General features: G+C 36.1%; 1 protein-coding gene across 3 annotated transcripts in view; it reads right to left on the bottom strand.

Moving 5' to 3' along the window:
* Window positions 1–13,175, bottom strand: part of LOC135687250 (tubulin polyglutamylase ttll6-like) — a 27,301-nt gene extending 14,126 nt beyond the window's left edge. For 2 of the 3 annotated variants that reach the window (XM_089114421.1, XM_089114422.1), the window contains exons 1-7: window positions 12,517–13,175; window positions 11,586–11,929; window positions 11,092–11,132; window positions 9,290–9,408; window positions 8,873–9,003; window positions 2,053–2,161; window positions 140–334 (exon numbers count right to left, since the gene is read on the bottom strand). In XM_089114421.1, the coding sequence (XP_088970547.1) occupies window positions 140–334; window positions 2,053–2,161; window positions 8,873–9,003; window positions 9,290–9,408; window positions 11,092–11,132; window positions 11,586–11,791 (801 nt within the window). In that variant the 5' untranslated portion in view covers window positions 11,792–11,929; window positions 12,517–13,175. Of the gene's footprint in view, window positions 1–139; window positions 335–2,052; window positions 2,162–8,872; window positions 9,004–9,289; window positions 9,409–11,091; window positions 11,133–11,505; window positions 11,930–12,516 lie in introns of those variants that run through there. The other variant, XM_089114423.1, reaches the window with a different exon arrangement.

The following is a 13,175-nucleotide window of genomic DNA, read 5'->3' as shown; positions in this document are numbered from 1 at the left end:
TATCCAACATTTTCCATTTAATAGGAAAAGTAACCAAATATTGAAGGTGAAATTGTTTCAATATTACTAAAAGCAAGAAAAATAATGAAAGGATGTTCTGCCTATAACTGACAGATATTTGAAAGCAAGATGAGCTTACCAAATTACTGTTTGTTGGATCCGTGTACTTGACAGTGGCAAATCGTGCTAAGCCGTCGCCAAATACAAAAATTCTTAAGGGGTCACATGACGTCACCAAAGCGTAAATACGAAGATCGAATTTAAACCCATCAACCAAGAAGGGTTTAGTTACATACTGTTGACAAATAACATCTTCTCCAGGGTTAATGTCTTGCTGCAAAGAAAGGCAAACTTTAGATTACAATCAAGGAAAGATGACGCAAAATGCCGTCTACTTGATCTTCAATAACAAGCCTGTTAAGACATGCTTTGAAATTAATGATAATAGGCTATTATCAAAATGGCAAGACTTGTAAAAGATATCTTTTTCCATAGTTTTGCATACAAAGTTTTATTTTGTGTTAAATGCCAGAGGTGAATCATTACAGTTTTCTTAAGTAGTTCTTAACTACTTATGCGTAACTTTGCCAGACCAGGATAAGAAGAAATATCAATTTTTAATCGGAATAGTGCAATAATTTGTAATAAAAAGTCACACACATGATTTAATTAATAATCAGATGGTTAAAAGATTACTGGATTTTCAGTATCTGGTGACGAAATTTCGCACAAAACTCGCAGTAACAACTGTTTTTTTCCCCAATTATACATTTAAAAGGTTTTATAACATCAGTTATATAATCTGTGTGCCATTGAACAATCAAAGTGGAGCTTATGATGTACGTCTCCGGAGTCCTAAATTCTCACATTTACACTAGATCTTACCTGGTAACTTGACAAGGCGGGAAGAGAGTAGGGAAAGAAGGGAGTAAAATGCATTGGATCCCAAAACCAGCAATGGGCAGTATAAATACTAGTACAATTGTCCTACGTCAGTTTTAGCTAAGATCGACATTTTTGTGTAGGAAAACGAAATTACTAAGGTCTTAATCTGGGTTTAGTCTGCTTTTCATCACATAAATTCTGTTGGTAAGCCAGATTTGAGGGCTTCTCTGAGACAATTTTACAACACGAAATAAACTTGGCGGGCTTGAATTGCTCAACATCAAATCGACTCGTGTTATTCAAGATAAATTTAGTAGAGAAGCCTGATTCTCAATTACTTTCCTATATTATTGCAATGTCTCATGAAGATGTCTCATGTTTTAAAATACGCTTAAATCTGTACTCAAGATGAAATCAAGGTTTCTTTATGCCAACTCTGGCATGTTTTCTTTTTAATGAAATATCCACAAAACTCATTTGTGTTCCAAATTGTGATGAAAGATTTTTGCAAATGTGTTTTCTATGCAAAAAAACTTTCAGCAAAAGGAACATGTGTTATAGATAATCTTAATAGTTGAAAAGGCATAATTAAGTGTGACGAAGAGAGCAGACGCTACTTGCAGTGTTGACGTCATAAAAGAGATGAAATACACATGATTGCATAACCACAGTAAAACAATCTTAGCATTTCAAACAAAAGTCGTTAGAGTATTCATCTTAGCTAGTCTGGAGGATATGTATTTAATAGCAATTAATCTTGAAGTATGAGACAGATAATATCACGATAAGACTGAAGATAACATTTTCATTCTATGATTTGGCCCAGCTTTACGGGTACAAGTTATTGGAACCTGTCCAATAGATTGAAGGAAATTTTCTGACCTTGGTGACATTAATATAGATAATCCTTTACATTTGGACTATGATAATTTAAAGTCTCTATACTGTTGCACTAACATGTAAATAAAGAGAAGATTAGGCTGGCCAGCTGGTTGGTTAATGAGATAACTTTAATTTTCTCCTTCAAAATGAATTCGTTTAGAGGTTGTTATATTCTTATGTAGATTTATGAGTTTGTTTCATTACCCACCACACTGTTGTACCTCAGGCTCTAGTCTTACTAGTCTTACAACACAGGTGTCAGATAAATCAAAGCATTGTTCTTACCTTAGGAGACCTGGTAAGAAAAATACCACGTCCCTGGCTGCCACTATCAGGTTTAACTATGAATGTTTTGCTCTTCTTTTGTCGACTGTAAGCGAGAAGCTCTCCATAGCTACGAAAGAGAAGTACGAAGTTTAAAAATATTAGTTATAAAGTGCTGTGAGACGTTCAGGTGGGCCTAGGGAAAATGCATCGACAATACGTTCATCTAGTTGTCATTATGCCAAGGTATTATTGGTTCGTAAAAATCCGGTCGTCTAGTCAGCGCAAACTCCTTTGCGAATATGACATACAGAAAATAATATTATCTGCCCGTGCTCACGATGTTCATTTCGATTACTGGCTTAATTTCATCAATAAAGTATTCTTCTGATAGAAAATGTTTTATTTTCGCTTCAAAAGTCTCATCGTCCATTAAGATTTGAAGAAGAATAAGAAGATCAAGAAGCACAAGTACAAGATTAGTGAAAAGAAGTTAGTAAGCTAGCAACAATGCCTGCTAAAAGTTCATGCTACAGCGACATTTTGGAAAATTGTTAGATAAAGAAATCGTACCCCGCTAAACGATGTTGTTTAAAAGAATATGAAATAGGTTTTCATAATCTTTCTACGGTTTGTAATTGGTCACAATTTGCACGAGATAATTATGCAAAATATGAAAATATATTCAAATATTAACTTTAAAAAAAAGAAAAAACCGCCAAGCTGTAAGATAGCAGGTGATAGTAAATTTGACGATAAAATTAATGTCTTTCTTTCCCCAAGAACGATGTCGATAAATAACATTATTCAAAAGTTGCTTTAAAATTTCGAGAAACTTTTGATATAAAATGTAGAAAAATCAACAGCGTTTAAAAACTTTTCTTTTAAAGACATGGCCATAAATTTTGTAGCTCTGAAAACAACTGCAAATAAAAGCTTGATATTAAGAGATCGTAATGAGCTAATGGCTGAAGTGAGGATCTGTGAAATTTACCAGGTAGCTTAACCTCTCTCGGGACCCATGAAGAATCATTTGCATAAAAGACAAACATTGATGTTTCGTGCATAAATTATCATGATTAGTAACAGTCGCGGCAAAGTCCAGAAAGCTGCTAGGTTATATTTGTTACGAAAGATAGCCAAATGAGGCAAATAGAAAATTTTTTACGGCCTACGCACTCAAAAAACATCAGTTTCTTTATGCTTTTTCTTGAATACACGCTACATAAATAAATTTTTAATGTTTCAGTGTGTTTATATTGATTTTTTTGATGAAATGTTTTGAATTATATAAGATGCATTTTCTCTTGCGTTTATTCACGCACAAAATGGTCCCTTGTGATGTGCTTAATCAAGTTGATTTACATGCCTCTTTTATGTGCAATGCTGATGAGTCTTTTGGTCTCGTGAAAGTTTGCTGATAACATACAAGGTTTAAATGTGTATTTTCATAGCTTTGTGTACTTCCTGGGTTGATCTAGGGGTAATTTCAGATTCAACAAAGGTTTGGTTTCTCTTTGCTTGCGAAGCTTCATTTCAAGCATCGATTTTTAGATAACCAGTACAGGAACAAAAGAGACATCTTGTTAATAGTATTTCAACTTCTATTTCAATTGACTAATCAAGCTATTGACACTCCAGGTAATATGTGTGACAATCCATGTGACAAAATTAATATAGTAAAACATTCCAATTGACAAAATCAGTAAATTAGTTTGAAAAAGAAATTTCATTAAAGGAAATGAAGCAAAAATGAATGGAATGAATCAGCTAAGAAGCGACTGCATCGGTTTGCTATAAGGCAGTTGTATTTGAACAGCAGCCTCAGCAACAAGCTAGCACAAGTGATGAGGAGATACTTGACGTCAGATGAAAGAACATATTGCGAAATAAACGTGCAAAGATGAGTGTCTACTTTAAACCGACGGTTATTTATAATATGTTATTCATGTGTTGTTAGCATAGGCAGGTCTCGCCAATCAAAGAGACATCTTGTTAATAGTATTTCAACTTCTATTTCAATTGACTAATCAAGCTATTGACACTCCAGGTAATATGTGTGACAATCCATGTGACAAAATTAATATAGTAAAACATTCCAATTGACAAAATCAGTAAATTAGTTTTAAAAAGAAATTTCATTAAAGGAAATGAAGCAAAAATGAATGGAATGAATCAGCTAAGAAGCGACTGCATCGGTTTGCTATAAGGCAGTTGTATTTGAACAGCAGCCTCAGCAACAAGCTAGCACAAGTGATGAGGAGATACTTGACGTCAGATGAAAGAACATATTGCGAAATAAACGTGCAAAGATGAGTGTCTACTTTAAACCGACGGTTATTTATAATATGTTATTCATGTGTTGTTAGCATAGGCAGGTCTCGCCAATCACCGATGACACATTTTGCTTTTTTAACAGGTTGCCAGAGACTAGAAAATTTGATTCAAAATTTTTAAAGAGGTAGGTCCTTAATCAGCAGTGGAGATTTTCCAAGGACTCTCCAATCAGTAAGGGAGCGAGTCAAAACTTAAAAAATATAGTCCAGGTCATGGGGCATAGCAAAATCATCATTTCCTGAATAAACCAACACAACTTGCAAATACTGCCAATCGCAGATAAAAGAAGAATGAGTAAAGTAAGTTAAGAACAATGAAGCAACAAAGTGGTGTGAGCGTGAGTAATCACTGTAAATGGAAGCGGAGCAATTCACTCTTGCAGTTAGCGTACGAGATTTCCCTTAAAACAAATGGATCTTCGGAGATTTTCAGATAAGATAATAAGATTTTCGCAAAAAGTGTACGAGATTTTCTTGGAGTGATTCGCCCCTCGGTCCATATACTTGTAAATTCGAATTTTGTCCGCGAGCGTTGAGTTGAACCCCTCTGTCTGCATTTTGCAAAACGACCATTACGTCATCGGCTTCTCTAAATAAGAGTCAAACTCCAAAGACTTTACTTTCTGACTGGTTTTTCAAACAGACAAGTTTTTTGTTCAATATAGCCATGAATGCCTTTTAGTGACGTGAAGAAACAGCCAAAAATGTTGGAACTCCGTCAACGCATATACTTTTGTTAACTAATATGCATAGAATTTTTACGCGCTTACGTCTTTCGTCTACATAAAACGCATTTTAGACCACATAAACAGCTTCCTAAATGGATGAATTCAAAAACTTTTTCTATGCGCTTCTGCATGCTTGACATAAACGTGTATGACATTCTAATCCTCAGGTCATCTCAAGTCCTCACTGACATTCGAATAAAACAATTTAAATAGCAACCTTTACATTTTCGAGTTTATACAGTAAAACCAGGAGCGTCGAAATGAGGTCAGATGTTGTATAACATGAGCGCTTCGCCCTAAAGGGACCCCGTGACAATCCCAAACCCTAGTAAGATTACCAACGGTGCCAGAGCTAGGCAACTTTGAGCGAAGAAATAGAAGACAGGAGCGGAGAAGCAGAGAAGCAGAGAAGCGGAGGGGCGTCTTGGCTCCTCCGCTCCATTCATCTAAAACTGCGTTCGAATTTATGTCGCTCTTACATCTCAGCTCGTAAAAATTTTAGGATATACACCTTATCTTTTCAAGTTTTACGCGGGGGTGTTGTGGAAAGGTGAAAGAACAAGCCTTTAGCTCTACGCCATTGTTTCACCCAAGGCAGAGCCGACGCTCGATGGTCCTGGCTAAAATGATAAGCGATTCCTTACATTTACCTATCGTTTACAGAAACAATTTTTTCAAAAATATTTTACGAGCTGACAAAGCCGAAAACAATATCACATGTCCGTTTGGCGATTCTTATTTCAGGTCAAAACAACTTTAAACATTAAAAAGAAACCGAAGATCCTGGACTAATTTGCAATTATTTCCGTGTGACAGTCTCTAGGATCAGCTTAATATAAATTACTTTTTGTTAACCAAATTTATGCCATAATAACTACAGTAATGAGATTCAGCTTGGAACCAAGGTAAATAGAGCTGATGTTTCCAAGGAAAGGCAACATTTGAAAAACAACATAAATGGCTAGTAATGTCATTCCCTTGGGTTGAAGAAACAGGAAAACAGAGGATAGTTTGTTACTCAATACAAAGCTTTTCAAGCCACATGAAAGCGGTAACATTATATGATTATTAACAGCAGACATTGGTTTGCTAACAACAATTCTCCAGGTTGGGAAAAAGGAATTCACGACAAGATACAGAGATGAAAATCAAGTTCACAAGAGTCTTTGACAAGAGGGTTGTAGACAGGGGCATAATGCAGTTTAGGGCACTTTAGTTCGATAACTAAGGGCCCCCGAGCAAAAGGGGCCCCAAATTATTTCAAAATCCATGTTTTAAAGACTACACTCATGTTTACCTCAATGTAAAATGTTAAGATTTTCAACAGAATCTTCTATAACTCAGCTCCACCGAGTTAAAGAGGAAATCGCAATTTTTCATTTTGCTATTGTGTTTGACATGCTGTACAGCTTTGGATTGGACTTTCTAACAGTTCGTAAGTAGAGACCCCGTATCAGTGTATTTTCGTAGGATAGGGCCCCAGACGCTTTCGTTACGCCATTGGTTGTAGAGCTCTCCTAGTGTCCTGATAACCAGGAATAGTTCCTCACCTCACTACAATATTTTTAAATGAGAAAGTGTAAGCACACAAAAAATGACAAGCAAGGCGGAAGAGGGGTAAGGTTAGAGGGGCAGACTTGGAGACAAGGGCGTACCAACAATGATTCGCAGCTTTTACTAAATTTTTATAACTAATATAATTATTTCAATTTGCTGCAGGCATCTTAAAAAGGCTAACTTCTGGCACATGAAGATTAGTTCCATGTTTCGAGTTATGTCGTCATCAAGAGAACTGGAAAACTTATTGAAAAAGGAACTACAGTCAAAAGCCCAAAAAAATATCCGTGACGATTACGAAGGCTAGGGTTGAGGGCAATTTCATACAAAACGACACATTTGCTATGTGCCCTTGACATTAAGTGATGGGGTATAGACATGGTGCAGAACAACGCTCAGGGGCGTTGTGGCTAGGCGGGACACCAGGAAATTTCCCGGTGGGCCCCTTTGAAGTGAGTTCGTAAAACCCCGGAAAATCTTTGGTGAGAAAACCCCTCACTTCCATGTGACTCAAGTTCACAGTTCAGAATTAGAGGAGGTCAACATATACAAACAGACAAACATAGACAAATAGGCCCCTGCAAAAGAGATGCGTGGAAGATGAACAGGGCCGCCGAGAGGGGGACAAGTAGGGGCAAACTGCCCCAGAGCCTCCAGATTTAGGGGGCCTCTTGAATTGTATTGTATTGTGTTGTAGATCATTTAATGTTAGTTTTTACAATAGTGAATATACACTAATTAAGACTAACATGAAGCGATTTCAAGGACTGCATAAGACAGTTCATTTACTGCAAAACGAACTAATGGTGAGAAAGAATGATGAATTGTATGGTGAGAAAGAATCTCCAACTAATGTAAATAGATCTTGCATGAAATAAGTTGAGCCGCTGACTCCAGACCCAAGGGCCCGTGGTTACACTCCCTAGCATGACCAAACTTTCACCCAGAATGAGGAGAGTCGCCAGCTCTCTGTAATTGCAGGCGTAGGAATCACGAGGTGTGGTCACATCAAGAGGAAGGACCAGGAAACTGCTCGATAAGCATAAGCTTCTCAGTGTCCTAAAAACTACCTTCGGATGCTAGGTAGAGCTAAATACAAATGCAAAATATACAGCCCCTCCGAAACACAGGGGTGTGACCAGTTTGAAGAGAGAGAGCCGTTATGAAAACAGTGGAGAGACAACAACCTTGTTCCCCTTAACCATTGGCTGCATTTCCCGTTATAAGAGAGTATTAAGTAGTGCTTTTATTCTCTATTAGCCAAATCAATGCTGCAGTTGTAAGAAAGGAATGATGTGTAAAGGCATGCGGTTTTGGAAGACACTACACAAAGCGGAATAAAGCTCTTTACCGATTCAAAATAGGCAGGTTGAACAAAAGATGTAGTTAAACATAGAATCTTTGGGAAAGTTTTATCTCGATACCGCCAATCGTATCATTGTCCAATGAAAAATATTGTTGTGGATAATCCTAAATTTGTACTTATCAGATTTCCATAAACAGGTTGCGTAAAATCAACGATTCTTCATCTCTTAAACTTGTGGTGGGAAAAGAAGCGCGACTTGTGTTTATTTGCAAACAGAAACAGTGTTAACCAGAACAGAAATAGAACTTAAGACAGCCAAAGAGCGGCCACAGAACACTCGAAGAATGCTGCCCATAACAGAGGTCTACTTTAACGAGCTTAAAACTCATTAAATCGTGTCTTTTATTCACGAAAACTATATCCTCCTTGAGAGCGAATTAGAGTGTTCAAAAATCAGTCATCTTAGAAAAAGCATAACCAAGTTAATTTACTATCTTTCAATAGTTTTAAAAAAATTCAAGACCCATTTGGCTCTTTCTGAAGCGACCTAAAAACTAACAAAAATAGGGGCCTGACAGATGGGGGGTCATTGAAGACAATTATATGGCTTCAAGGAAGTTTTGATTAGAGAGTAGTTAATCGGTTCTTCTTTTTTATGTTGACCCATAGCTGGAGGGGATGGGGGTTGACGGAGACAGCTGCATACCAAACTATTCATGAGAAAATTGCTTTTTTACTACAGAAGCAACCGCCTGAATACATCCTGGTTATATGCCAGTGATGCGCCCTCAATAGAAAAAGTCTTATAAGAGTTTCATTAGAAAACTTTATGCTCCAATGCAACAGAGAGCAGACTTGTTCATCTTCAACAGTCAATCTAAATTATAGTAAAGAAGCATATTAGCTTGACTCACTCTGCTGGTAAACACCAAGTCTTTGGGAAAATAGCGTAATCTTTAGGGAATTGCTTCCAAAGACGATTCATGTTTCGAGCTAGCAGATCCTTACGGCATATTTCACTCATTCCAGGGAAATGATTTATTTTCTAAGAATAAATGCAAAATTATCAAATTAAATACAAGTCCTGAAAATGAAGAAGAAATATTTTTCACATTCAAGGAAGAGAGGGTGGAAAAATAGCCATATAAATAAAAATATGTTAAACTGTTGAATCAGTGAGTATTCAGAATACAGTTGCTTTTAGAAGCAGAAAAAATCAAGAATTATTACAGTGTTATTCAATTAGTAAGAAATATTAGTGTGTTTGACTATCAAATTCCATTTGCATAATCATATTATAATATTTGGCAGTCAAAGAAATAAAATTGTACCTGGTACTTTTTCATATCCATGACTCGTTCTAGACTGACAGAGTAATCTGTCCAGTATAAAATGAAGTCTTCTTCATCATTAACTTCTCGAAAGCCAAATTTCTTTGTTACACGTTTCACTGCAAAAAATCAACCAATTTCATTTCAAATGCATTGCCATCACTATCTTAATTCATACAGCTACAGAGACCCTTAACAACATCACTAGGAGTGTTGGAGATGTTACTGTTACCCTGTATAAACTATGTTATTATCAATATAATTACTATATACCATTTATTATCTGTTATTAACAGAATCAACCTAAGAAATTATTGATAAATGTTTGGTACTTAGAAAATGTTTCTAGTCCTGTAAGTAAAAGTAGAATCCTGCTCTGTATGTGATCCATCAAATGCATGATATCTTGATACAACGATGGCCACAGAGATGCTAGAGTGCATATAAGAGTGGGGAGCTCTAGAAAGGTGGGTGGCTCTAGAAAAGTGGGGGGGGGCTCCTTACGTAGTTTGCCACCATTATTTTGATGCCACAACCTTGGAATCATACTTTAGCAAGAAAGTAGGGGGGCTACAGCCAACTCAGCCCCCTGGCTCCAGTGTGCCAAGGCCAATGGGATGGTTACAGGCAAGGGAAAACATGTCACAGTCAACTAATGATAACTGGTAAAGCTTAAAAAAATGTGAAAGGGGTCCAGATCCCCAGATTTGCAAACAATTGCTGTCTTTGAATACTTTTCTAAGGGTCACTGTCTGATGACTTTGATTATAAACAAAAGACTTTCCAAAGTGTTACTGTCAGGTGATAAAAACAACAAGGTCATCCACAACCAAAACAACACATTTAAACTATAACACATATAAACATTGTTACTGAAATGTTCTGTGGGTAAGAATATATTTGCATATGATATTTGAAGTGGATTCTTAAACACATTAAGGTCAATCTAGTATAAATACACTTCCCTCACGAAAGTACCCGGACAGTTCGAAGATCGATTGCTCTTTCAGACAAAAACAAATTTAGGCTGGCGAAAACGACTTTTTAACTTTGTGATAATGATTTTTTGAGAAACCCTTTCAAAATAAACCAGAACATCAAATTGCTGCAAAACTTCTGCGCTTTTTATCCGCTATCATTTTTTGTTAAAATGAGAAATCTTTGCGCTACATATCAATTTCCTTGCAATTTCCTTGAAAGTCTAATTGTTCATAAACATTTAATGCAATTTTGCGCAATGATGCAAACCAGTTTTGAGGCAAATTTGGTCAGGGCGGAGCGCTCAGAAGTTGGTGTCACGCGAGCTTGTGCTCTTTGTGGCCGTGAAAAATTTTTAGACTTCTTATTTTTCAATTTTTTTTGCTTAGCTTGAAAGTTGGAGTCTTTATGCATCCAATGATATAACCAATTTAATGATAGCTTTTTCCCATCATTGTGATAAAACATTCTCTCTAGACACTGCTCAGAAGTGAATTCAAGTGTTTTGGTTGCTACCATCTTGAGGAAAAACCCTCACAGAGTTTGCTTACATATTGATAAAATTATATTTTTTCGACGAATACATAGATTAAAGGCTAAAAACTTCTAGAAAAAATTCGAGGAAATTGATTAAAACTTTTTCATGAAAACTGACACTGAAATTTGTAAACAAATTCCTCTAACAACAGATTCGCAACTGAATTCGAAACTGTCCAGATACTTTCGTGAGGGGAGTGTATAAATGCATTCATTTACAAGTATCTACAGGGTTTAAAAATTAATTTTGAGAATATTTTTTCATAAAATATCAAGGCCTTACTTACCTGAATCATATTTACATGTTGTTAAATTCACCAGCAGCCACCTGAAACATTTATTAGGATATTAGCTTTGATTTTATAACACAAGAACTAAAGAACTTTATTCGCAGCAGAAATACTTAAAATTACTTTTTATAAACATGCAAACATATATTCAATCACTATATCTTATTTTTGTAGGTCAATAAAATTATGCATGCATATTCTGGTTGGGAAAACATTGATCAACAATTGAGATTATAAAAGCAATGGCAGATGTGAATTATAATGAATCAGAGTGCAATACAAAATTTGAAAAATGAATCCGAGATAAGAACTTTATTTTTTAAGAGGTCAGAAGTCAGACATTCCACAACACTGGTGGTTGTTATCCTTCTTGTTGTGAATTAAAAAACCATGTTTAGTATTCAAAATTACCTTTTTCTTTTCCTTGGAATGGTGGTTGTTATCCTTCTTTTTGTGAATTAAAAAAAACCATGTTTAGTATTCAAAATTACCTTTTTCTTTTCCTTTTTGTCTTTGGTTTCGTTTGTTTTTCTTTAGGGACATTATCTTTGGGATCAGCAGCAGTTTCCCCTTGAGCTCCCATTGCTTCGGTTGACTCCTGTGCTGCCGTCTCAGTCTCTCCTTCACTACAGTCATCGTATTCTGCACCCTCACTGTCACTGCAGCCAGGCTCTTTTTCATCTTTTTCTACCACCATTGCTTATTTATGTTTGATGTCTGACGCCGGGTGTAATACATTTTTACGTTGCCTATCGAAGGCTAGGCCACTTTGCCTCTCTGTTTCGTTTCTAATTGTTGCTAATAGCAACGTTTTTGAATGGGTTTGTCCCCAGTCCTTTCAAATACAAAGAACAAATCAAATGGTGACAGATTGAAAACGATACTGAACAAAAAACTACCGTTTCAATCAACCTAATGTGCCAATTTCGTTGAATTTGTGGGAATGTACAGTTTTATAATACAAAAGCCATTTTTACTGTCTACTGAATACAATGAAGATGATCAATATTAACCTGACTAAGACCAACGATGCAATTGACAAATGAAAGAGGGACGAATGAATGAAATGATAGAACAGCAGAACTTTCGACCTCTTCGCTCAGCATCTCAGCATTTTACTTGATAAAATCCCCAGGATTTCTGCATTTGTTCTATCATAGGTTTCAACTTGTTTAGGGTTTTTGCAGACCTTTTATGATGTAAGCTTTTTACCTAGCGCATTGAAAAGCTACATTATCCACCCAATTGACTTCATCTTTTATAGACAACTTTCAAAGTTCATTAATGATGCCAATCAGGAAGAAAAGCCAGTCGGATAAATTTTATTCTACAGTTAACGTAAAAACCCATGCTCATGGAGAGAGTTGATTGCACACAATCTTAAAAATCTTTTGCTTATACTAACAGTAAGAATATATTTACCTCTGCAGTATTAAATGCTGACTTGATTTAGCTTCTGTGAATATTGCAGCGAAAAAGCTAAGCAAGCATCCAATAATTCGGCTAAAGGCTCGTATCTATTGAGACAATTGATGTAGAATCAAGATCAAATTCTGATCTTCCACCAAAAACTCCTTGCCTTGAAGCAACAAAAAATTCCAAGCATCAACTCTTATGCAAGGAATCAAGTAGAATGAACTGTTTTGCCCACAAAGATTGTATTGCAACAAAGATGCATAGCTTTGGCTGAAGAAGATGCAACTAAAAATCCGGTGCTCTGACTGTTGAGCATACGTCTTCAGAATAAATCAACCTTGTATGTAATTTGCAAAGACACGTCTATTATTATGATTAAGTTGATTTATGAGTGATTACCAAATCATCATTTATTTCTGCAGAACAAAGTTGTGCAAAGGTGTTTGGCTTGAAAACTTATGTAACAACTCTTGCCAATTTTGATCTTGGCTAGCACAAACACGTCACCAAGAGCTTTCAAGCGAATTCCAGTTACTGATACCAATCGAAATGCCCTGCTGTGTCGCGAAAATCCAGCTATTGCCTTTAAAATTAACGTTTAATGAGTTTAGCTGCCAACATCAAAACAAAGAATCCAAATCAGTATGGACAGTAACCCAACTCCC

This window comes from Rhopilema esculentum, chromosome 20 (assembly GCF_057945365.1).
Source record: "Rhopilema esculentum isolate cy_ngs chromosome 20, ASM5794536v1, whole genome shotgun sequence".
NCBI classification, from domain to species: domain Eukaryota; kingdom Metazoa; phylum Cnidaria; class Scyphozoa; order Rhizostomeae; family Rhizostomatidae; genus Rhopilema; species Rhopilema esculentum.
Note: the sequence above shows the minus strand (reverse complement) of the source record. Positions and strands in the feature narration are given on the sequence as shown.